The 24,172-nt window shown below is 50.2% G+C and overlaps 3 protein-coding genes across 3 annotated transcripts in view; 1 reads left to right on the top strand and 2 right to left on the bottom strand.

The window, feature by feature from the left end:
- Positions 1–13,970, bottom strand: part of NPC2 (NPC intracellular cholesterol transporter 2) — a 19,970-nt gene extending 6,000 nt beyond the window's left edge. The window contains exons 1-3 of the mRNA XM_068254528.1: positions 13,863–13,970; positions 1,237–1,338; positions 1,058–1,165 (exon numbers count right to left, since the gene is read on the bottom strand). Coding sequence (XP_068110629.1) covers positions 1,058–1,165; positions 1,237–1,333 — 205 coding nt within the window. The 5' untranslated portion in view covers positions 1,334–1,338; positions 13,863–13,970. The remainder of the gene's footprint in view (positions 1–1,057; positions 1,166–1,236; positions 1,339–13,862) is intronic.
- Positions 4,449–8,534, bottom strand: LOC137532077 (uncharacterized). The gene is made up of 2 exons (XM_068252212.1): positions 5,097–8,534; positions 4,449–4,885 (listed from the first exon to the last, which is right to left on the bottom strand). The coding sequence occupies exon 1, from the start codon at positions 7,270–7,272 to the stop codon at positions 5,101–5,103; it is 2,172 nt and encodes a 723-aa protein (XP_068108313.1). The 5' UTR covers positions 7,273–8,534; the 3' UTR covers positions 4,449–4,885; positions 5,097–5,100.
- Positions 13,957–24,172, top strand: part of ISCA2 (iron-sulfur cluster assembly 2) — a 25,835-nt gene continuing 15,619 nt past the window's right edge. The window contains exons 1-2 of the mRNA XM_068254529.1: positions 13,957–14,058; positions 17,330–17,429. Of these exons, the coding sequence (XP_068110630.1) occupies positions 14,018–14,058; positions 17,330–17,429 (141 nt within the window). The 5' untranslated portion in view covers positions 13,957–14,017. The remainder of the gene's footprint in view (positions 14,059–17,329; positions 17,430–24,172) is intronic.

The following is a 24,172-nucleotide window of genomic DNA, read 5'->3' as shown; positions in this document are numbered from 1 at the left end:
TAATTCTGCATTGATGCTGATTTATGCAAATATATGCACTCCTTTTGCTGATGAAATCAAATAATTTGATATGTTGTTAAAATTTGGTTTGGTGACTACAAATTAAAGGGTACCTGAGACGGATGAAAAGTAAAGTTTTATACATACCTGGGGCTTCCTCCAGCCCCCTTCAGGCTAATCAGTCCCTCGCTGTCCTCCACCACCTGGATCTTCTGATACGAGTCCGGGTAATTCAGCCAGTCAGCGCAGTCCGGCTGCATGCCGCTCCCACAGCCAGGAACATTCTGCACCTGCGCAATAGTGCTGCACAGGTGTAGTATGCTCCTAGCGGCGGAGTGTGTGCATGCGCACTACGCCCGACTGGCTCAAGTACCTGGACTCATAGCAGAAGATCCAGGTGGTGGAGGAGGAGGACAACGAGGGACTGATTATCCTGAAGGCGGCTGGAGGAAGCCCCAGGTATGTATAAAACTTTAATTTCATCTGTCTCAGGTTTACTTTGTTACACAGTAGTACTATACTCTACATATGCACTCTCCACAAAGCTGCAGGGAATCCATTGAGAATGCTGTGCACATTGAACACAGAGGTGTTGTCTGTCACCCATAAACCTTGTTCAGATTGTGCATGAAGAATGTGTAATAGAGGAAGAATCTCCTCATTCCCCTGCAGAGTACCTGCACATCATTCTTACATGTACCCACACTTACATTGCCTAGGGCCTGATAGATGTTCTTTGTTCCGGTTTGTACCTTTTACAAGTACTCTTACCAAGGACTAGTTTTAGTCTAAAGGGAATAAATATAGTAGTCTACATATCCTTCTCACTTCAGTTGTCTTGTAAAATTCCTAAGCGTTGGCAGTTAAGAGACGAATTTCATGTTACATACTTTTAATCAACAAAATTGTAATATGCAAATTAGAGGAGTCGGAGTCGGTGGAATCTGAGGAGTCGGAGGAGGTGGATTTTTGGACCGACTCCACAGCCCTGGGGAAACACACCATTACATCACAGATTATACATAAATGGGAGCACACACACACAGATATATCCTACCACTGGTGAAGGTGACATTGATGGTGTACGTTTGTCCTCTCACCAGAGGACAGGGTTGGGAAGGACAAGGTGACACGTCCACCGTCAGCAGCTTCCCCTTCTGACAACCTGCAACACAGCAACAGTCAGACAGACAGAAAGATCGGAGGGAGAGCCTTTCATCCCCAGTGACCACTCACCGCAGTCGTGGAACGACAGGGGCTCACTGACAGTATCGGGGACAGCGATGGCTGCCAGAACCAGCACTACTGAGGTCCACAAACCCACCGACATCATGGAATCTGAGGAGAAAAGAAAAAACAAACACGTCTGTCTGCTGTGTTCTCACACTTCCTCTTTCCACTCACCCAACTTCCTCCCCCAACAACCCCCCCCCTCACACACACACTTCCCCACCCCTCACCCAGCACAAACTGGCCTGTGAAGATGCATTCTACCAGCTGTACAAGATACTGGAGATAAAGGCAGCTTCCCCCAATCGGCCATGTTGGATGGAAGAGTGGGGGGGGGGGGAATGTGTGAGGCAGGGCCAACTTCAGAAATGTGTGGGCCTCATACCAGGCACACTTGCTGAGGCCCCCTCAACTCCCCTCTGCCACCTCACCCCCCAAAAAAGCAGTGTCTCCCCATAAAAGAAACATGGTGCCAGTGCTATAAATACATCATCATCATAACAATCCTATCCTATACACTAAAATGCAAGTGTCCCTGCATCATCAACTGAATGGTTGTGTGTCCCTGGCTTTTTTGTACTGAGCATGTGCGCAGCCAGGGCAGTTAGGACAGTGGCCGGTGAGCAGGGACACAGGGCCGGACCTGACAGTTTGCTGTGTGTGTTTCACAGAGGTTCTCATTGCAGCTTTTCACAACTGCCAAGCAAGCAGCTCCCTGTGTGCATATACTTCAGACAGTGGTGGGGAATGAGCAAGCAGGATGCGTATGTGCGCGCATTGCAGGGGGTAGTGGCTGTGACCTAGCGCCCGTTTAACCACTTGCCGACCGCACACTCATAACGTGCGTCGGCAAAGTGGCAGCTGCAGGACCAGCGACGCAGTACTGCGTCGCCAGCTGCAGCCTAATTAATCAGGAAGCAGCCGCTCGTACGAGCGGCTGCTTCCTGTCAATTCACGGCGGGGGGCTCCGTGAATAGCCTGCGGGCCGCCGATGGCGGCTCGCAGGCTAGATGTAAACACAAGCGGAAATAATCCGCTTTGTTTACATTTGTACGGCGCTGCTGCGCAGCAGCGCCGTAAGGCAGATCGGCGATCCCCGGCCAATCAGCGGCCGGGGATCGCCTCCATGTGACAGGGGACGTCCTGTCACTGGCTGCACAGGACGGATAGCGTCCTGTGCAGCCCAGATCTCCCGGGGGAGCAGGTAGGAGAGGGAGGGGGAGGATTTCGCCGCGGAGGGGGGCTTTGAGGTGCCCCCCCCGCAAAATGCCAGCCAGGAGGAGCGATCAGACCCCCCCTGCACATCATCCCCTAGTGGGGAAAAAAGGGGGGGCGATCTGATCGCTCTGAGTGCCCTTTGATCTGTGCTGGGGGCTGCACAGCCCACCCAGCACAGATCACCTAAACCAGCGCTGGTCCTTAAGGGGGGGTAAAGGGTGGGTCCTCAAGTGGTTAACGGGCGGGCCTTTTTACTAGTAATAATAATAATAATAATGTAAGACATGATTAGACTATGGAAGGGATAAGATTGTGAGCCCCTCTGAGGACAGTCCGTGACCTGACTATATACTCCGTAAAGTGCTGCAGAAGATGTCAGTGCTATATAAATACATAATGTTGTAGGACACAGGTGTCGAACTCCAGGCCCGGATCCATGCCAGTGTTCAGGCTGGACTGAGAAAGAGGAATTTGTTCATCCTGATGGACCACACCTTTCCTGATTCAGACCCATCAATTCATTTGAGCTGTGTCAAAAATGTGTGAGGACCTCGCCCCTCGTAGGACCGGTTTGACATCCCTGTTGTAGGATCTTATACTATGACTATGGTAGGGTTAGATCATGATCTCCTCTGAGGACAGCCAGTGACATGACTATGTGCTGTGTAAGATGTCAGTTTTGCTAGGCAACCAGACTGCCTGTGCAGGGAGTCTTTGTGCAGAGTCATAAGCTGCTCATAAGTCTGGTTGCCTAGCAACAATGTAAACACATATTGAGGAGCTAAGCTGTTACAGATTCCTGCTGGCAGTGGATTATACCACTGAAAATTAGGTAGGCAGGAGTTATGGTTGTGAAATGAAAGTAAAAAAAAACAAAAACACCCCTAACAAATGGATTAGCCTCCCAGTCCGTCATCCATCACTGTTTACATTACATGTTGTATTGATGAAACATTTCATTAAAAAAAAAAAAAAAACGTTACACTATTTTAGAAGGATGTTTAATAGTTTATGCATAAACCACTTTTTATTTTTTCCTCATTCGCGAAAGAACCCCTTTAAAGAGTCTGAAGCGAGAATAAATCTTGCTTCAGACCTCATAGATAGCAGGGGCATGTTTGCCCCTGCTAAAACGCCGCTATACCGCGGCTAAACGGGGGTCCCTGATCCCCCAAATCCCCTCCGTGCAGCGGGGGATTACTTCCTGTTTGAGGCAGGGCTAACCGCCGCAGCCCTGCCTCACGCGTGTCTATCAGACGCGTATTTCCGCCTCTCCCCCGCCCCTCTCAGTCTTCCTTCACTGAGAGGGGCGGGGAGAGGCGGCGATGCGCCGCTGATAGACGCGACTGGAGGCAGGGCTGCGGCCGTCAGCTCTGCCTCCAGGAGGAGCAAAATCCACGACCAAGTTGGTCGTGGATTCTGCAAGGGGGGGATTTGGGGGTCAAGGGACCCCCGTTTAGCGGCGCTATTGCGGCGGTTTAGCAGGGGCACACATGCCCCTGCTGAATATGAGCTCTGAAGCGAGATTTATTCTCGCTTCAGAGTCTCTTTAACCACTTGAGGACCCACCCTTTACCCCCCCTTAAGGACCAGCGTTATTTTTTGTGATCTGTGCTGGGTGGGCTCTGCAGCCCCCAGCACAGATCAGCGGGCACACAGAGCGATCAGATCGCCCCCCCTTTTTTCCCCCCTATGGGGATGATGTGCAGGGGGGGTCTGATCGCTCCTCTTGTCTGGCATGTTGCGGGGGGGGGCACCTCAAAGCCCGCCTCCGCAGCAAAATTCCCCCCTCCCTCTCCTACCTGCTCATCCCCGGTGATCTGGGCTGCACAGAACGCTATCCGTCCTGTGCAGCCAGTGACAGGACGTCCCCTGTCACATGGCGGCGATCCCCGGCCGCTGATTGGCCAGGGATCGCCGATCTGCCATACGGCGCTGCTGCGCCGTAAGTTGCGGCGACAACTGTCGCTAGGCGATTGACCGCGCCAATCGCCTGGCGACAACAGCGACGAGCGACGGTTCGGGGCGCGTGCACCATACTCACGGGCAACCTGTCGCCGCAACACGCGCGCGCCACGTGGTTGCGGCGACAATTGTAGCCCGTGAGTATGGGCCATTATGCTAGGTACACACCATACAATGTTCTGGCAGAATTACCTGCCAGATCGATTATATCCAACATGTCCGATCTGAATTTCGAACAATTTTTTTTTTCTGATTGATCTTTCCAATCATTTTTCATTCACTTCTATGAAAATAGATTGGAAAACCGATCGAAACCAATGTTAGTTACCTGGTAACATCCTTTTTAGTAACCTCCAGGACAGGTCCACCACGAGAACGACAGGCTCCTCCCAGGAACAGGAAACGTCCAGATAGAGCACTCTATAAAACTTTGTCCAACCCCTTGATCCCCAGTCAATTTCAAGTACTGTTCCTAAACAAAAAAGGGGTTTTAATATTCATACTGCATATACATATACTATCACATCATCATATATACATATATATATACATATAATTGATATCGGGTGGGTTACGGACCTGTCCTGGAGGTTACTAAAAAGGATGTTACCAGGTAACTAACATTGGTTTTTCCTTTAACCTCCAGGACAGGTCCACCACGAGAAGATGAGCAAGAATCTTACCAATTTAGGGTGGGCTGACTGCCTGCAAAACTTTCTTTCCAAATGATTGCTGTCTTGCAGACATCAGATCTATTCTGTAGTGTCTAGAGAAGGTGCTTAAACTTGACCACGTGGCTGCCCTGCAGATCTCTTCTGGCGTAGCACCCGCTCTGTAAGCCCATGAGGTGGCAGCTGCCCTAGCTGAATGGGCTCTGATTGTATCTACTACCGTATTCCCTGTAATCCTATAGGCTTCCTCTATACATAATTTTATCCATCTAGCTATAGATCTCTTTGACATTTTACTACCTCTTGTAGCTCCTGACGTGTTAATTAGCAAAGCTCTAGAGTTTCTAAATTCCGCTACCCTCTCTAAATAACACATAAGGCATCTTCTTACATCCAATGTTTGTTCCTCTTTAAATGATGGTAGCACAATGTCCTGGGATCTGTGAAATTTTGTAGTAACTTTCGGGAGAAATTCATCACATGTCTTCAGTATCACTTCATCTCTAAGTATTATACAAAACGGTTCATCACAACATAGGGCTTCTAATTCGCTCACCCGTCTAGCCGATGTAATAGCTATAAGAAATACTGTCTTCATTGTCAATAGTCTGAAGGAAATATCTGCTATGGGCTCAAAGGGTTCTTTCTTTAATACCTTTAAAACTAAGGATAAATCCCAACTGGGAACTTTTTTCTTTAACATAGGTTTCTTTCTCTCCACTGACTTAAAAAATTGGATGATAAGGGGGTCCCTTGCTAACCTCTCATCCATAAAGGTAGATATTGCTGCTACCTGTACCTTTAAAGTACTTAACGAAATATTCTTTTCTACCCCGTCCTGTAGAAACTCTAAAATGGTTGGCACTAAATCACCCTTGAACCCTGACTCTTCCTGCCACATATTAAAGGTTTTCCAATATTTGAGGTAAATTTTCCTTGTAACTTTCTTCCTACAATCCAATAGAGTACTAATAACCCTTTCTGATACTCCTTTTTTCCTTAAAGGGGACCTCTCAGAAGCCAGGCTGACAGGCTTAGATTTGGAATAGAGCTTCCAGTTCTTCTTGATCCCTGAGCTAGTACTTCCTTGTCCGGAATCCTTATTGGACCCTCCAGCCTCATCTTTAGTAGTAGTGGATACCAACTTCTTGCTGGCCAATCCGGGACTACCATAATTATTACTGTCTTGGTCCTTGATAACTTGTGTAATACTCGTGGCACTAGCTGTATTGGTGGAAATGCGTACCCCTTGTCGAATATCCAGTTCTGACTTAGCGCATCTACCGCTTCGGCTCCTTCGCTTGGATTCAGGGAGTAGAATCTTCTGCACTTTGTGTTTTACTTGGTTGCGAACATATCTACTCGTGGTCGACCCCACTGTGTGGTCAATCTTCTGAACATCTTGTCTGATATTTCCATCTCTGTATTTGACATCTTTTGTCTGCTCAGAAAATCTGCTATCGTGTTTAATGATCCCTTCAGATGTATTGCTGATAATGATAGAAAATTCTTTTCCGCTATTGTTAATATGTTCATGGCCAGTTCCATCAGCTTCGTTGACTTTGTACCCCCTTGCCGATTCAGATATGCTACCGCTGTGGTGTTGTCTGACCTGACCTGAACATGATGACCCATCAGTGTCTGTACACTCTGTTCTAGTGCTTTCTGTATAGCTGCTAGCTCCCTGTAATTGGATGACTGCATCCTCACACACTTTGGCCACTGCCCCTGTAACATTCTTCCCTGCAGATGTGCACCCCAACCTATAAGACTTGCATCGGTCGTGATAATCTTCCCTGTTGGTATGATCCACATCCTGCCTTCGGTGAGTATCTTCTCCGATAACCACCACTCCAGGGACTTCAGTACGTCTGGTGGACATATGACCTGTGTCTCTAGATTGTCCTGTGTCTTGTTCCAAACTCTTAGCATCCAATTTTGTAAGTGTCTTGTATGCATCATTGCCCACTGTATAGCTGGAGCAGTTGATGTCAGGAATCCCAAAACTTTCATTACTTGTCTTATCGTCATTACTGGCTTTGTTATTAATTCCTGTATCATAGCTTTTAACTTCCCTATCTTTTCGACTGGCAAATACATTCTCTCTGTCTCTGAATCTATAATGACTCCCAGAAACTGGATCTTTGATGTTGGTTGAAGGACTGATTTGTCCCAGTTTACTATCCATCCGAGGGTTTGTAATTGTTCTAACACCCTTTCTGTATTTTCTTTTGATTTCTGATATGATTCTGCCACTACCAGGAGATCGTCTAGGTACGGGATTACAAGAATCCCTTCCATGTGGAAAAACTTTGTCACCTCCGCCATTACCTTTGAGAATATCCTCGGTGCCGATGATATACCGAAAGGTAGAACTCTGAATTGAAAATGCTGAATCATTCTTTTTTCTTTTATTGCAAATCTGAGGAACTTTTGAGATGACTCCCTTATTGGAATGTGCCAATAAGCGTCCCTCAGATCTATATTTGTCATTATACAATTTTGGGTTAACAAGGTTCGCACAGAATAATTGATTCCATCCTGAATCTCTGATAAGATACGAAGGGGTTCAGGGCCTTTAGGTTTAGAATCAGTCTGAATTTCCCCGTCGGCTTTCTTACTACAAATACCGTCGAATAAAATCCCTGAATGTTCGAGATTTGATTTTCGGGAACCGGAATGACCACGTTTTCGTCTAACATTGATTTTACTATGCTTTTTAAAGCTAGCTTTTTCTCCTTTTCTTTTGGAAGGGACGTGGAAATAAATCTCTTTGGAGGGAAGGATTGAAACTGAATCTTGTACCCCTGACTTATGAGATTGAGGATGAAATCGCTTTTGGAAATTTTTGTCCATTGGGAATAGAATCCCGACAGACGCCCCCCAACTTTTTCTCTGGCGTCATTTCTTTTCTTGTCCCTCCTGTTTCCGAAAAAGAAAATTCCTTTTCGTCCCCTCTCTGTTAATGGCCCAAGGTCTTCTCCTCTGCTGAGGCTTATCCTTGTTGTCTTGTCTATTTCGCCTAAAGAATCTTTTATTCTGTATAAACTTTTTCTTTTTTGGGAATCCCTTCTTTCTATCAGAAGTTCTTTCTAATATTTGGTCTAACTGTTCTCCAAATAGTAATTCTCCATTGAAGGAGATATTGCAAACTCTGGCTTTTGAGGCCTGACTACCTTCCCAATTCTTTATCCACAGATTCCTCCTTGCTGTGTTAATTAATGCCGAGGTTCTGGCATTTACTCTGATATTCTCAGCTGCTGCATCAGTTATATAATCAGTGGCCTTAGAGACCACTTCTAATGATTCCAAAATCTCCTCCTTAGAGGCTCCCTTTTCAACTTTCTCCTCTACTTTCTTAACCCATAGGGATAGAACTCTTGCTACACAAGTTGTGGCAGCAGCAGGTCTAAAATTTGCTCCTGCTGCTGTCCAGGCTTTCTTAAAGAGAACCTGAGGTGGGTTTGAAGAATGTTATCTGCATACAGAGGCTGGATCTGCCTATACAGCCCAGCCTCTGTTGCTATCCCAAACCCCCCTAAGGTCCCCCTGCACTCTGCAATCCCTCATAAATCACAGCCACGCTGCTGACAAACAGCTTGTCAGAGCTGGCTGTGTTTATCTCTATAGTGTCAGTCTGCTGCTCTCCCCGCCTCCTGCAGAACTCCAGTCCCCGCCTGCATCCCTTCCCTCCCTGCTGATTGGAGGGAAGGGACGGGGCAGGGACCGGAGCTATGCAGGAGGTGGGGGAGCAGCTGAGACTGACACTACAGATGTAAACACAGCCTCACAGCACGGCTGTAATTTATGAGGAATTGCAGAGTGCAGGGGGACCTTAGGGGGGTTTGGGATAGCAACAGAGGCTGGGTTGTATAGGCAGATCCAGCCTCTGTATGCAGATAAGATTCTTTAAACACACCTCGGGTTCTCTTTAAGAGCGAATTCTACCTTTTTATCCTGCGGATCTTTTAGATAGCCTAGATCTTCAAAGGCCAATTCGTTGTCTTTATTAACCTGAGAAAATGCCGCATCTAACCTGGGAGATCTATCCCAAGTTTTGACATCTTCCTCTGTAAATGGAAATCTTTTCATAAAACCCTTTGACATGAACAATTTTCTATCAGGGTATTTCCACTGGCTTAACCTGCTGGGCGGTCTGGACGAGCTCAGCTCGTCCAGTACCGCCGGAGCCTGCCGCTCAGGCCCTGCTGGGCCGATTTGGCTCAAATAAAAAGCAGCACACGCAGCCGGCACTTTGCCAGCCGCGTGTGCTGCCTGATCGCCGCCGCTCTGCGGCGATCCGCCGCGAGCAGCGGCGAAAGAGGGCCCCCCTAGCCGCCTGAGCCCAGCGTAGCCGGAACAAAAAGTTCCGGCCAGCGCTAAGGGCTGGATCGGAGGCGGCTGACGTCAGGACGTCGGCTGACGTCGATGACGTCACTCCGCTCGTCGCTATGGCGACGATGTAAGCAAAACAAGGAAGGCCGCTCATTGCGGCCTTCCTTGTTTATTCTGGGCGCCGGAGGCGATCGGAAGATCGCCTCCGGAGCGCCCTCTAGTGGGCTTTCATGCAGCCAACTTTCAGTTGGCTGCATGAAATAGTTTTTTTTTTATAAAAAAAAAACCCTCCCGCAGCCTGCCTGGCGATCTTAATAGAACGCCAGGCAGGTTAATATGGTATTCTTTGTGGATCTGTGTATAGGGAAGGTTAATGATTCTTTTGGTTCCATTCCTTGATATAACTTATCATGCATAGATATTTCCTCCGATTTTTTGGATTCAATGTTTAAGGTTTTGTTAATCGCCATTATCAGCTGCTCTGTCTCATCAGCTGGAAATCTAAATCTAGAGATTTTCTTAACCTCAGATTGGCTGTCCCAACTTTTAGCGGAGGAGTCTGACTCATCATCATTATCTTCCTCCTCCCCCTCCATGTCTTCCTCTTCAGAGGAAGATACTATATTTCTCTTTGTACTTTTACTTTTATGTTTTACAGGCTGAGATTCTGTATTAGGTGTTTCTGCGGCCGGTATATCTGTACTTGTACCCGGGTTTACTGACTCTGCTGCAGGGGGAATAGCGGAAGCAAACACCTCCTTTAGAGATTTAATGGTGTCTGCCATTTCCTTCTTTACGGCTGTCATTAACTCTTCCTTCAACCCCCCTGATTGCTCCTGTATAAGTTTCATTAAACAAGGTTGACAAAACTGCTTATTGTAGTTATGGGCCATTTTTGCATCACAGAGCGGGCACCGCCTCCTTGGCTTTGTTGGCTCAGTAGGCTCCGGGCCCTAAAATAACACAAAAACACAATGTCATTCCTCTGATTTTGATTTAAAGGAATATCACCCGGTGAAAAAATGAAGAGTGACAGTAACCCTGACCGAGGAGAGCAGGAATGAAGAGCCATTTATACATAAAAATGCATCCGCTACATATATATATATATCTCTATAACTCTACTCCCCCATAGTATCAAACAATTGCCCAAGCTATAATATTCATATATATATAGCCCTCTGGTCCAAAGTGGAATAAAAAACCTCCATATATGTATGTCCGCAACAATTTAAGTATAACAGACCTCAGATCAGACGTAAAACAGGCTATTAAATGCACACTATAAGACTCTGATCTTATCCCAGACCTCCGTACAGACGCGGCCTATAGATACAGGTTACTATAACAAACCTCAGATCAGACGCTAAGCAGGCTATTAAATGCAAACTGTAAGTCTGTAAACTTATATCAGACCTCCATACAGACGCGGCCTAGGCGTATAGCTCATACCATAAAGGTCACCAAGCCTCCGCCAAGCTTACCTTTCCTGGTTCCTGCTTAGCGTCCATCCCGCTCCGTTCCGAACACAAACTGGCAAACCATGCGGGCTTCCGGCGTCTCTTCACCCACGCGACCGGAAGTGACATCACGTAAGGGCGGAAGTACGTTATACGTACTCCGCAACTGAGGGCAATCAGCTGCCTTCCCTCCGGAGGCCCGCATGATCCTCGTGTCACTTCCGGCGCGCCACTAGCCTCCGCCAAAGGGGAATCATGGACGCCGCACGTGTCCTCCGGATCCGCCGCAACTCGGGCAGCCAGGACAGCCATGGGGAAGGTAACTCCACTCTCTCTTCCCCCTCCGGACCGCAAAACCTCTCCAGGCAGGTCCACCCATAGCCGCCAACCAAGTCCCAAACTCTCCTGGTCTGACGGACCGGCGAGCGACCAGAGCACTCCTTGTTCCTGGAACAGGAAACGTCAACTGGGGATCAAGGGGTTGGACAAAGTTTTATAGAGTGCTCTATCTGGACGTTTCCTGTTCCTGGGAGGAGCCTGTCGTTCTCGTGGTGGACCTGTCCTGGAGGTTAAAGGAAAAAAATAGAACGAAAAAACAAAAATTGATCGAAATTCAGATCGGACGTGTTGGAAATAACATGGCAAGTAAAAATGCCAGAAAATTGTATGGTGTGTACCTAGCATTACAAAAGCATGGCAGACTATGTGTGATAAGATAAAGGTGGCCATACACTGATAGATTTGCAGCAGATTCAACAGATAGATTTCTGTCAGATGCCTGACAGGTCGAATCTGACAAGAATCTATCTGATGTGCGCCACACACTAGGAACAGATTTCCAATAGATTTCAGAATGAAATCTATTGAAAATCGATCTAAATGCATTACTGCACCATTAGATCCAATGCCACTCTATGGGCAATTGATCTGCTGCCAGCAGCAGATCGACCTAGACTTTCCATCCTGTCAATTGATCAAATCCATCGAAATCTATCATAATCGGCTACAATCAATAGGCAACTGACTTCGATCGATACAATCGAAGGCTGAAATCAACCAGCGTATAGGCCCCTTAACCACTTGCCGACCGCACACTCATACCGTGCGGCGGCAAGGTGGTAGCTGGAGGACCAGCGACGCACATCTGCGTTGCCAGGTGCCTCCCTAATTAATCAGGCGTTCCCTGTTAGATCATGGACCGGGTCTCCGTGAATGGTCTGCGACTAAATGTAAACGTTTGTCTCCTTTGTTTACATTGAACGGCGCGCCATAAGGCAGATCGGCGATCCCCGGCCAATCAACGGCCGGGGATCGCCGCCATGTGACAGAGGACAGCCTGTCACAGGCTGCACAGGACGGATGGCGTCCTGTGCAGCCCCGATCACCAGGGGCGAGAGGGAGGAGGGGAATTTCGCCGCGGAGGGGGGCTTTGAAGACGCCCCCCCCTCCCCCTCCGCAACACCCAGGCAGGCAGGAGAGATCCGAACCCCCTGCACATCATCCCCATAGGGGGGTAAAAAGGGGGGAGATCTGATCGCTCTGCCTGCAACCTGATCTGTGCTGGGGGCTGCAGAGCCCACCCAGCACAGATCATAAAAAACAGCGCTAGTCCTTAAGGGGGGGGTAAAGGCTGAGTCCTTAAGTGGTTAAGAGTGCATACACCACGAGCAGACTTATGTATTCCATCTCACAAAGTAATAAAACTCCATGAAAGGAGGAGCAGATTTTCACTTCCAAACCCGTTCAGCACAATTCTCTGTAAACACCGCTAACCTTCCCCTTATTATAGTCCTCACATAGAAGTTTCCAGAGAAGCCTAGATCTCACTTTTCTTATCAGAGACAACTGTTCAGCTACAGAAGTTTCTAACAAAACTGGGCTAGTCCTGGTCTTATTTGAAGCCCTCGTTTAAATAAGTAAACAAAGCTATAGGCAACTCAGCATGCATACCCTATAGCTATGTAGCTGAAAGCAGACCTTAATTTAGAACTTCCTCTCTGCTCTAAAGCCCCAATCCACACGGTACAATTCTTTGTGCGATTCGATTACGATTCTATTGACGATCCGATTAAATCCGACATTTCCGAACGGGATTCGATTCGCCATTGCAAAACAATGGCAAATCGAATCCCGATCGGACATATTGGATTTAATCGTATCGTGTAGATGGGGCTTAAAAGATAAGCAACAGCATAACCTTCAAAATGGACCTGAACTCTTGCACAGGACAGAAGGAAAACAGACAGAAATGCTCCCCATATGTACTTAGAGAGTTTAGCCTGTCTAATTTCCCCCTCATCTGTGACTAACCACAAATTGTAATGTGACCCGTCAGCTGACTACCACAGCAGAGCTCACTTGTAAACTGTGGCTAAGTACAACTGTAATTTGATCTCACAGCTATGTCAGCTGGCTGCCTCAGCACAGCAGCCAATTTGTAAACACAGGATGTTAACCATATGTCTGCTTCCATGAAAGCAGGAAGTAGATACACTGCAGATTTATTGCAGGATTTGTATCAGTTGTGACAAAGAAACGTTTTTTCTTTGACGTGGACTCAGAACTTCCTCTCTGCTCTAAAAGATAAGCAACAGCATAATAACCTTTACAAAAAAATAGGTACAACTGAAACAAAATCCTGCAATTATTCTGCAGTGTGTTTACTTCCTGCTTTCACGGAAGCAGACAGACAGATGTTTACATTATCCTACATTACAGACAAGTCATAGTGACGTTACAGGATGACGTCACAACTCTCCCTTATGGCATTAGTAGAACATTAATAACATGACCGACTGGCGAATCAGCACCGCTCTGGCCGGAAGTGGGACTCCACAGATAGTTACACGGCATACGCGAGGTGACGTCATACTCAGTGCTGCTGCGTCACTCCGCTCCCGGCTCCCCTCATACACTGTAAACTCCTCTCGGCTTCCCCAGGGCTCTGTGTGTGTCAGGTCACGCCCTCCCCCGGGTGATTTACCTCTGTGTGTGTCTCTCTCGGGCGTCTCTCTCCGTGTCTCGGCGTCTCAGCTGCTTTATCAAGTGACTTCCGCGTTGTGAGTGACGTCACGCCGCGTGACAGCGCTCCACCAATCAGCAGAGGCAGCGGCCAGCCAGTAAGGGAGAAGGCACAAGATGGCGGCGGGGCGGCTGCTCGGGGCGCTGCTGAGGCGGAGGTGAGACACTTCCGGTCACGTGTGAGCCTATCGCTTCATGTATCTATCAAGTATATAATTTACCCCCCTCTGCCCTTCGGGAGACCCTCTGACCCCCCACAGACCTGGCCTCCCCTCCCTCTACAGTGTAAGCTCCTCCCCATTCTCTTCCAGGACACTATGATCCTCCCTCTTCCATAGCTCCCAACTGTCCCTCTTTTGGAGGGACAGTTCTTCTTTGGGAGCCCAGCCCTGTCCCTCTTTCCTCCTCATTTGTCCATCTTTCAGGACTTTGTCCCTCTTTCTATGTAAATACATATATTTCTCTGCTAAAAATGTGTTTGATTGTCTCTAAATTCCCCATCCTTTAAATTGATATATTACTAATTTTAAAATGTTAATATGAAGGAAAATGAAGCAAAATAGACAGGACCAGTGTGGTTTGAATTATGAAACAACATATTTTTCTTATGAAATCTTTATGGCATGTGTAGCTGGGGCGTGGCCTAAGTGTCCCTCTTTCTCATCTTGAAGTGAACCGAGCATCATTTTTAACACCCAGGGCAGCTCTATAGCAAATTAAAAATGCATTATAAAAATGTGGTTTATTATTAAAAAAAACTTTCATTTTACCTCATTTTTTTACATCTAAGGGTTAAAATAGCCACTTTGTCCATCCGTAAAGGAGAGCAGGAGATGGTGGAACACATAAGAAATCACCTCATTAGACTTAATTGACCACAAACAAACCCCCATTGTACTTCAAACAGAAAACATGAGTTACAGTTGAAGAATTTCACACCTAGCCTGGATAATAGCAGTTGTAAAATAGCAGGGGTTGAGCTTCTGAACAATGGCAGCCCTTGCAGCTATTTGAAGCCAGGAGCTGCTTGGATCCCTTTAAAAAGTTGGAAGATATGCTCTTACTAACCCACCACACTATATGCTCCGCCCTCATGCCCTCCCTTCTTCCCCACACTGTATGCTTCATATGGCACATTTATCATAGCTCTCAACAGTCCAGTCCCTCTTTCTTCATCATTTGTCCCTCTTTCAGGACTGATGTGCGGATCTATGTAAATATATGTCTCAATCACTCTAAACTGTATTCCCATCCTTTAAAGCATACCTCCCAACTTTTTGAGATGAGAAACAGGGACACTTAAGCCATGCCCCTGCCACACCCCTGATCACGCCCCTGTCACGCATACCATAAAGATTTCATGAGAAAATTTTTTTGTTGTTTAACCCAAACCACACTGGTCCTTTCTATCCTGGTTCATTTTCCTTCATATTAACATTTGAAAGTAAGAAATATATTAATTTAAAGGATGGGAATAAAATTTAGAGTCAATTAAATACATTTATCAGTAGAAAAATACATCTATTTACATAGAAAGAGGGACAAAGTCCTGAAAGAGGGACAAATGAGGAGGAGCGAGGGACAGGGCTCCCAAAGAATATACTCACCTGGGGCTTCCTCTCCCCATGAGCACCGATGTGTTCCTAGCCATCCTCTCGAGTGCCTTCTTTCTCATATCGATCCCCGTAATCTGGCTGTCGAGCCAGTCGGCTCTTCTGCGCAGTTGCTCATGGGGCTGGAGGAAGCCCTGGGTAAGTATGAAATCTTTTAAAAAGCTTAGCCGATCTCAGTTACATTTTAAATTGATATATTTCGTAGGGCCGATTTCCACTATCGCGAATTCGCATACGTTTGCCACATGCAAATTCGCATAGCCAATACAAGTGGATGGGACTGTTTCCACTTGTCAGGATTTCTGAGCGTTTTCTTCCGTGTGAACAATTTGCATGGCAGAGCCATCAGAATTCGCATACCGCTATGCGGGTGTATGCGAACTTTCATGCGAATTTGCATACGAATTTGAATGGAATCAATTGAAAAGCACACAGGCACTGCCATGGTTAAATTCGCATATAGCGTCATTCATGCGAATTCGCATGAAAATTCGCATACCGCCGCATGCAAGATTCGTGTCCGCATGTGAATTTTTTCCGCAGCGATTCGCACCGCACAAGTGGAAATGGGCCCTTATTTTCACATGTTACTATGAAGGTAAATAAACCAGGATAGAAAGGACTAGTGTGTGTTTTGAATTATAAAACAACATATTTATCTTATGAAATCTTTATGGTATGTGTGACGGAGGCGTGATTAGGGGTGTGGTTGGGGTGTGGTTTAACTGTCCCTCTTTCTTATGTAAAAAAGATGGGAGGTATCCATGTTTATCTCTAAAAATCACCTGATTATTGTCTTTCCTCTAAAGCCCCCTCTACACCATTCAATTCCATTGTATAAGGGAGAGACAGACTGGCACCAGATATGGGTGGGTGGGTACTGGGTTCACCGGATTGCGTACTCCATGATCAACGTGCTCTCCAGAGCATACACTTGAGCAATTGAAATGAAGAAAAAATGGAGGCACAGTTGAAAAAATAGAAATACCTTTTAATCCACGGTGTGCTGACACGCGGGGTACAGTGGGGGTGAGGGGATGCCTGACAGCTGTTTCGCTAAAAAAGCTTCCTCAGAGGCAAAGATTGGGAACCGTTCCCAATCTTTGCCTCTGAGGAAGCTTTTTTAGCGAAACAGCTGTCAGGCATCCCCTCACCCCCACTGTACCCCGCGTGTCAGCACACCGTGGATTAAAAGGTATTTCTATTTTTTCAACTGTGCCTCCATTTTTTCTTCATTTCAACCATTCAATTCCAGGCGCGATCGATCGAATTTCGGTTAGATCGATTAAATCCGACATGTCCAATCGGGATTCGATCGATCGTGTGATCGATTTTGGCAAGTTTTCAATGCAAATCGTTCACATGATCGATTGAATCCCGATCGGATATGTCGGATTTAATCAATCTAATTAAAGGGGAACTTCAGCCTAAACAAACATACTGTCATTAAGTTACATTAGTTATGTTAATTAAAATAGATAGGTGAACGAAATTGCAACAGCACCAATGGTTAGTCGATGTGCTTGAATCACCTTTGGAGTCACAAGTTACCAATTAGCACCATCTAAAAACAGATTTTTATTGAGTGCTCTTCAGATAAAATTCATCAAATTAAAATCCACATGTGGGTATGCCTAGGATGAAGCACAGGCGTTTCGGGCCGCTCTCAGTCCTTTTTCAAATCATGGCATGCCTCTTTCTCTTAGTACAGTACATTCTATTTTATTCCATTCCTCTATCCATTATGTAGTATGTTTATACATTATATGGTCTCCCATCACCCCACAGAGGAAATGAGTGCTGTGTCTCTCCACAGGATCCTCCTCCCCCCTTCAGTGACGTGTGACCGGCCTTGCCGATGTCTGTCCCAGGTACAGACGGATGGAGAAATCCACCTATCTGAGAGCTGTGTGCAGGTGAGACACGCCTTATTCTCCTCCCTTCTCAGTGAAACACGCCTCCCTCTCCTCCCTTCTCAGTGAGACAGGTGATTAGAGCAGGGCTGTCAGTGAGGCGGGTGATTAGAGCAGGGCTGTCAGTGAGGCGGGTGATTAGAGCAGGGCTGTCAGTGAGGCGGGTGATTAGAGCAGGGCTGTCAGTAAGGCAGGTGATTAGGACAGGGCTGTCAGTGAGGCAGGTGATTAGAGCAGGGCTGTCAGTGAGGCAGGTGATTAGGGCAGGGCTGTCAGTGAGGCAGGTGATTAGAGCAGGGCTATCAGTGAGGCAGGTGAATATAGCAGGGCTGTCAGTGAGGCGGGTGATTAGAGCAGGGCTGTCAGTGAGGCAGGTGATTCGAGCAGGCCTGTTAGTGAGGCAGGTGATTAGAGCAGGGCTGTCAGTGAGGCAGGTGATTAGAGCAGGGCTGTCAGTGAGGCAGGTGATTCGAGCAGGGATGTCAGTGAGGCAGGTGATTAGAGCAGGGTTGTCAGTGAGGCGGGTGATTAGAGCAGGGCTGTCAGTGAGGCAGGTGATTAGGGCAGGGCTGTCAGTGAGGCAGGTGATTAGAGCAGGGCTGTCAGTGAGGCAGGTGATTAGAGCAGGGCTGTCAGTGAGGCGGGTGATTAGAGCAGGGCTGTCAGTGAGGCGGGTGATTAGAGCAGGGCTGTCAGTGAGGCGGGTGATTAGAGTAGGGCCGTCAGTGAGGCGGGTGATTAGAGCAGGGCTGTCAGTGAGGCGGGTGATTAGAGCAGGGCCGTCAGTGAGGCAGGTGATTAGAGCAGGGCTGTCAGTGAGGCGGGTGATTAGAGCAGGGCTGTCAGTGAGGCAGGTGATTAGGGCAGGGCTGTCAGTGAGGCAGGGATTAGAGCAGGGCTGTCAGTGAGGCAGGTGATTAGAGCAGGGCTGTCAGTGAGACAGGTGATTAGAGCGGGGCTGTCAGTGAGGCAGGGGATTAGAGCAGGGCTGTCAGTGAGGCGGGTGATTTGAGCAGGGCTGTCAGTGAGGCAGGTGGTTAGAGCGGGGCTGTCAGTGAGGCAGGTGATTAGAGCGGGGCTGTCAGTGAGGCGGGTGTTTAGAGCAGGGCTGTCAGTGAGGCGGGTGATTAGAGCAGGGCTGTCAGTGAGGCGGGTGATTAGAGCAGGGCTGTCAGTGAGGCGGGTGATTAGAGCAGGGCTGTCAGTGAGGCGGGTGATTAGTGCAGGGCTGTCAGTGAGGCGGGTGATTAGAGCAGGGCTGTCAGTGAGGCGGGTGATTAGTGCAGGGCTGTCAGTGAGGCGGGTGATTAGAGCAGGGCTGTCAGTGAGGCGGGTGGTTAGAGCAGGGCTGTCAGTGAGGCGGGTGATTAGAGCAGGGCTGTCAGTGAGGCGGGTGATTAGAGCAGGGCTGTCAGTGAGGCGGGTGATTAGAGCAGGGCTGTCAGTGAGGCTGGTGATTAGAGCAGGGCTGTCAGTGAGGCGGGTGATTAGAGCAGGGCTGTCAGTGAGGCGGGTGATTAGAGCAGGGCTGTCAGTGAGGCGGGTGATTAGAGCAGGGCTGTCAGTGAGGCAGGTTATTAGAGCAGGGCTGTCAGTGAGGCAGGTGATTAGGGCAGGGCTGTCAGTGAGGCCAGGGAGTAGAGCAGGGCTGTCAGTGAGGCAGGGATTAGAGCAGGGCTTGTCAGTGAGGTGGGTGATTCGAGCAGGGCAGTCAGTGAGGCAGGGATTAGAGCAGGGCTGTCAGTGAGGCGGGTGATTAGAGCAGGGCTGTCAGTGAGGCGGGTGATTAGAGCAGGGCTGTCAGTGAGGCGGGTGATTAGAGCAGGGCTGTCAGTGAGGCAGTGATTAGAGCAGGGCTGTCAGTGAGGCGGGTGATTAGAGCAGGGCTGTCAGTGAGGCGGGTGATTAGAGCAGGGCTGTCAGTGAGGCGGGTGATTAGAGCAGGGCTGTCAGTAAGGCAGGTGATTAGGACAGGGCTGTCAGTGAGGCAGGTGATTAGAGCAGGGATGTCAGTGAGGCAGGTGATTAGGGCAGGGCTGTCAGTGAGGCAGGTGATTAGAGCAGGGCTGTCAGTGAGGCAGGTGAATATAGCAGGGCTGTCAGTGAGGCGGGTGATTAGAGCAGGGCTGTCAGTGAGGCAGGTGATTCGAGCAGGCCTGTTAGTGAGGCAGGTGATTAGAGCAGGGCTGTCAGTGAGGCAGGTGATTAGAGCAGGGCTGTCAGTGAGGCAGGTGATTCGAGCAGGGCTGTCAGTGAGGCAGGTGATTAGAGCAGGGCTGTCAGTGAGGCGGGTGATTAGAGCAGGGTTGTCAGTGAGGCAGGTGATTAGGGCAGGGCTGTCAGTGAGGCAGGTGATTAGAGCAGGGCTGTCAGTGAGGCAGGTGATTAGAGCAGGGCTGTCAGTGAGGCGGGTGATTAGAGCAGGGCTGTCAGTGAGGCGGGTGATTAGAGCAGGGCCGTCAGTGAGGCGGGTGATTAGAGCAGGGCCGTCAGTGAGGCGGGTGATTAGAGCAGGGCCGTCAGTGAGGCAGGTGATTAAAGCAGGGCCGTCAGTGAGACAGGTGATTAGTGCGGGGCCGTCAGTGATGCGGGTGATTAGAGCGGGGCCGTCAGTGAGGCGGGTGATTAGAGCGGGGCTGTCAGTGAGGTGGGTGATTAGTGCAGGGCTGTCAGTGAGGCGGGTGATTAGTGCAGGGCTGTCAGTGAGGCGGGTGATTAGAGCAGGGCTGTCAGTGAGGCGGGTGATTAGAGCAGGGCCGTCAGAGAGGCAGGTGATTAGAGCAGGGCTGTCAGTGAGGCAGGGATTAGAGCAGGGCTGTCAGTGAGGCGGGTGATTAGAGCAGGGCTGTCAGTGAGGCGGGTGATTAGAGCAGGGCTGTCAGTGAGGCGGGTGATTAGAGCAGGGCTGTCAGTGAGGCAGGTTATTAGAGCAGGGCTGTCAGTGAGGCCAGGGAGTAGAGCAGGGCTGTCAGTGAGGCAGGGATTAGAGCAGGGCTTGTCAGTGAGGTGGGTGATTCGAGCAGGGCAGTCAGTGAGGCAGGGATTAGAGCAGGGCTGTCAGTGAGGCGGGTGATTAGAGCAGGGCTGTCAGTGAGGCGGGTGATTAGAGCAGGGCTGTCAGTGAGGCGGGTGATTAGAGCAGGGCTGTCAGTGAGGCAGTGATTAGAGCAGGGCTGTCAGTGAGGCGGGTGATTAGAGAAGGGCCGTCAGAGAGGCAGGTGATTAGAGCAGGGCTGTCAGTGAGGCAGGGATTAGAGCAGGGCTGTCAGTGAGGCAGGTGATTAGAGCAGGGCTGTCAGTGAGGCGGGTGATTAGAGCAGGGCTGTCAGTGAGGCCAGGGATTAGAGCAGGGCTGTCAGTGAGGCAGGGATTAGAGCAGGGCTGTCAGTGAGGTGGGTGATTAGAGCAGGGCAGTCAGTGAGGCAGGGATTAGAGCAGGGCTGTCAGTGAGGCAGGGATTAGAGCAGGGCTTGTCAGTGAGGTGGGTGATTCGAGCAGGGCAGTCAGTGAGGCAGGGATTAGAGCAGGGCTGTCAGTGAGGCGGGTGATTAGAGCAGGGCTGTCAGTGAGGCGGGTGATTAGAGCAGGGCTGTCAGTGAGGCAGTGATTAGAGCAGGGCCGTCAGTGAGGCGGGTGATTAGAGCAGGGCCGTCAGAGAGGCAGGTGATTAGAGCAGGGCTCTCAGTGAGGCAGGGATTAGAGCAGGGCTGTCAGTGAGGCAGGTGATTAGAGCAGGGCTGTCAGTGAGGCGGGTGATTAGAGCAGGGCTGTCAGTGAGGCCAGGGATTAGAGCAGGGCTGTCAGTGAGGCAGGGATTAGAGCAGGGCTGTAAGTGAGGTGGGTGATTAGAGCAGGGCAGTCAGTGAGGCAGGGATTAGAGCAGGGCTGTCAGTGAGACGGGTGATTAGAGCAGGGCTGTGTGAGGCGGGTGATTAGAGCAGGGCCGTCAGTGAGGCGGGTGATTAGAGCAGGGCCGTCAGTTAGGCGGGTGATTAGAGCAGGGCTGTCAGTGAGGCGGGGATTAGAGCAGGGCCGTCAGTGAGGCAGGTGATTAAAGCAGGGCCGTCAGTGAGACAGGTGATTAGTGCGGGGCCGTCAGTGATGCGGGTGATTAGAGCGGGGCCGTCAGTGAGGCGGGTGATTAGAGCGGGGCCGTCAGTGAGGCGGGTAATTAGAGCAGGGCCGTCAGTGAGGCGGGTGATTAGAGCAGGGCCGTCAGTGAGGCGGGTGATTAGAGCAGGGCCGTCAGTGAGGCGGGTGATTAGAGCAGGGCCGTCAGTGAGGCGGGTGATTAGAGCAGGGCTGTCAGTGAGGCAGGGATTAGAGCAGGGCTGTCAGTGAGGCGGGTGATTAGAGCAGGGCTGTCAGTGAGGCGGGTGATTAGGGCAGGGCTGTCAGTGAGGCGGGTGATTCGAGCAGGGCTGTCAGTGAGGCGGGTGATTCGAGCAGGGCTGTCAGTGAGGCAGGTGATTCAAACAGGGCTGTCAGTGAGGCAGGTGATTAGAGCAGGGCTGTCAGTGAGGCAGGTGATTAGAGCAGGGCAGTCAGTGAGGCGGGTGATTAGGGCAGGGCTGTCAGTGAGGCGGGTGATTAGAGCAGGGCTGTCAGTGAGGTAGGTGATTAGAGCAGGGCTGTCAGTGAGGCAGGTGATTCGAGCAGGGCTGTCAGTGAGGCAGGTGATTAGAGCAGGGCTGTCAGTGAGGCAGGTGATTAGGGCAGGGCTGTCAGTGAGGCAGGTGATTAGGGCAGGGCTGTCAGTGAGGCAGGTGATTAGGACAGGGCTGACAATGAGGCGGGTGATTAAAGCAGGGCTGTCAGTGAGGCAGGTGATTAGGGCAGGGCTGACAATGAGGCGGGTGATTAGAGCAGGGCTGTCAGTGAGACGGGTGATTAGAGCAGGGCTGTCAGTGAGGCAGGGATTAGAGCAGGGCTGTCAGTGAGGCGGGTGATTAGAGCAGGGCTGTCAGTGAGGCGGGTGTTTAGAGCAGGGCTGTCAGTGAGGCAGGGATTAGAGCAGGGCTGTCAGTGAGGCGGAGGGTTAGAGCAGGGCTGTCAGTGAGGCAGGGGATTAGAGCAGTGAGGCAGGGGATTAGAGCAGGGCCGTCAGTGAGGCGGGTGAGTAGAGCAGGGCCGTCAGTGAGGCGGGTGATTAGAGCAGGGCCGTCAGTGAGGCGGGTGATTAGAGCAGGGCCGTCAGTGAGGCAGGGATTAGAGCAGGGCCGTCAGTGAGGCAGGTGATTAGAGCAGGGCCGTCAGTGAGACAGGTGATTAGAGCGGGGCCGTCAGTGAGGCAGGGGATTAGAGCGGGGCCGTCAGTGATGCGGGTGATTAGAGCGGGGCCGTCAGTGAGGCGGGTGATTAGAGCAGGGCCGTCAGTGAGGCGGGTGATTAGAGCAGGGCCGTCAGTGAGGCGGGTGATTAGAGCAGGGCCGTCAGTGAGGCGGGTGATTAGAGCAGGGCCGTCAGTGAGGCGGGTAAATAGAGCAGGGCCATCAGTGAGGCGGGTGATTAGAGCAGGGCCGTCAGTGAGGCGGGTGATTAGAGCAGGGCCGTCAGTGAGGCGGGTGATTAGAGCAGGGCCGTCAGTGAGGCGGGTGATTAGAGCACAGCTGTCAGTGAGGCAGGGATTAGAGCAGGGCTGTCAGTGAGGCGGGTTATTAGGGCAGGGCTGTCAGTGAGGCGGGTGATTCGAGCAGGGCTTTCAGTGAGGCTGGTGATTCGAGCAGGGCTGTCAGTGAGGCAGGTGATTCGAGCAGGGCTGTCAGTGAGGCAGGTGATTCGAGCAGGGCTGTCAGTGAGGCAGGTGATTGAAGCAGGGCTGTCAGTGAGGCAGGTGATTAGAGCAGGGCAGTCAGTGAGGCGGGTGATTAGAGCAGGGCTGTCAGTGAGGCAGGTGATTAGAGCAGGGCTGTCAGTGAGGCAGGTGATTCGAGCAGGGCTGTCAGTGAGGCAGGTGATTAGGGCAGGGCTGTCAGTGAGGCAGGTGATTAGAGCAGGGCTGTCAGTGAGGCAGGTGATTAGGGCAGGGCTGTCAGTGAGGCAGGTGATTAGGGCAGGGTTGTCTGTGAGGCAGGTGATTAGGACAGGGCTGACAGTGAGGCGGGTTATTAGAGCAGGGCTGTCAGTGAGGCAGGTGATTAGGGCAGGGCTGACAATGAGGCGGGTGATTAGAGCAGGGCTGTCAGTGAGACGGGTGATTAGAGCAGGGCCGTCAGAGAGGCAGGGATTAGAGCAGGGCTGTCAGTGAGGCGGGTGATTAGAGCAGGGCTGTCAGTGAGGCAGGTGATTAGAGCAGGGCTGTCAGTGAGGCCGGGGATTAGAGCAGGGCTGTCAGTGAGGCGGGTGATTAGAGCAGGGCTGTCAGTGAGGCAGGTGATTAGAGCAGGGCTGTCAGTGAGGCGGGTGATTAGAGCAGGGCTGTCAGTGAGGCGGGTGATTAGAGCAGGGCTGTCAGTGAGGCGGGTGATTAGAGCAGGGCTGTCAGTGAGGCAAGGATTAGAGCAGGGCTGTCAGTGAGGCCGGGGATTAGAGCAGGGCTGTCAGTGAGGCGGGTGATTAGAGCAGGGCTGTCAGTGAGGCAGGTGATTAGAGCAGGGCTGTCAGTGAGGCGGGTGATTAAGCAGGGCTGTCAGTGAGGCGGGTGTTTAGAGCAGGGCTGTCAGTGAGGCAGGGATTAGAGCAGGGCTGTCAGTGAGGCGGAGGGTTAGAGCGGGGCTGTCAGTGAGGCAGGTGATTAGAGCAGGGCT

The sequence above is a fragment of the Hyperolius riggenbachi genome, chromosome 9, assembly GCF_040937935.1.
Source record: "Hyperolius riggenbachi isolate aHypRig1 chromosome 9, aHypRig1.pri, whole genome shotgun sequence".
NCBI classification, from domain to species: Eukaryota; Metazoa; Chordata; class Amphibia; order Anura; family Hyperoliidae; genus Hyperolius; species Hyperolius riggenbachi.
Note: the sequence above shows the minus strand (reverse complement) of the source record. Positions and strands in the feature narration are given on the sequence as shown.

Bases quoted from the DNA above. Each gene is read 5' to 3' on its own strand.
- LOC137532077 (XM_068252212.1), bottom strand. From the start codon at position 7,272: ATGGATAGTAAACTGGGACAAATCAGTCCTTCAACCAACATCAAAGAT.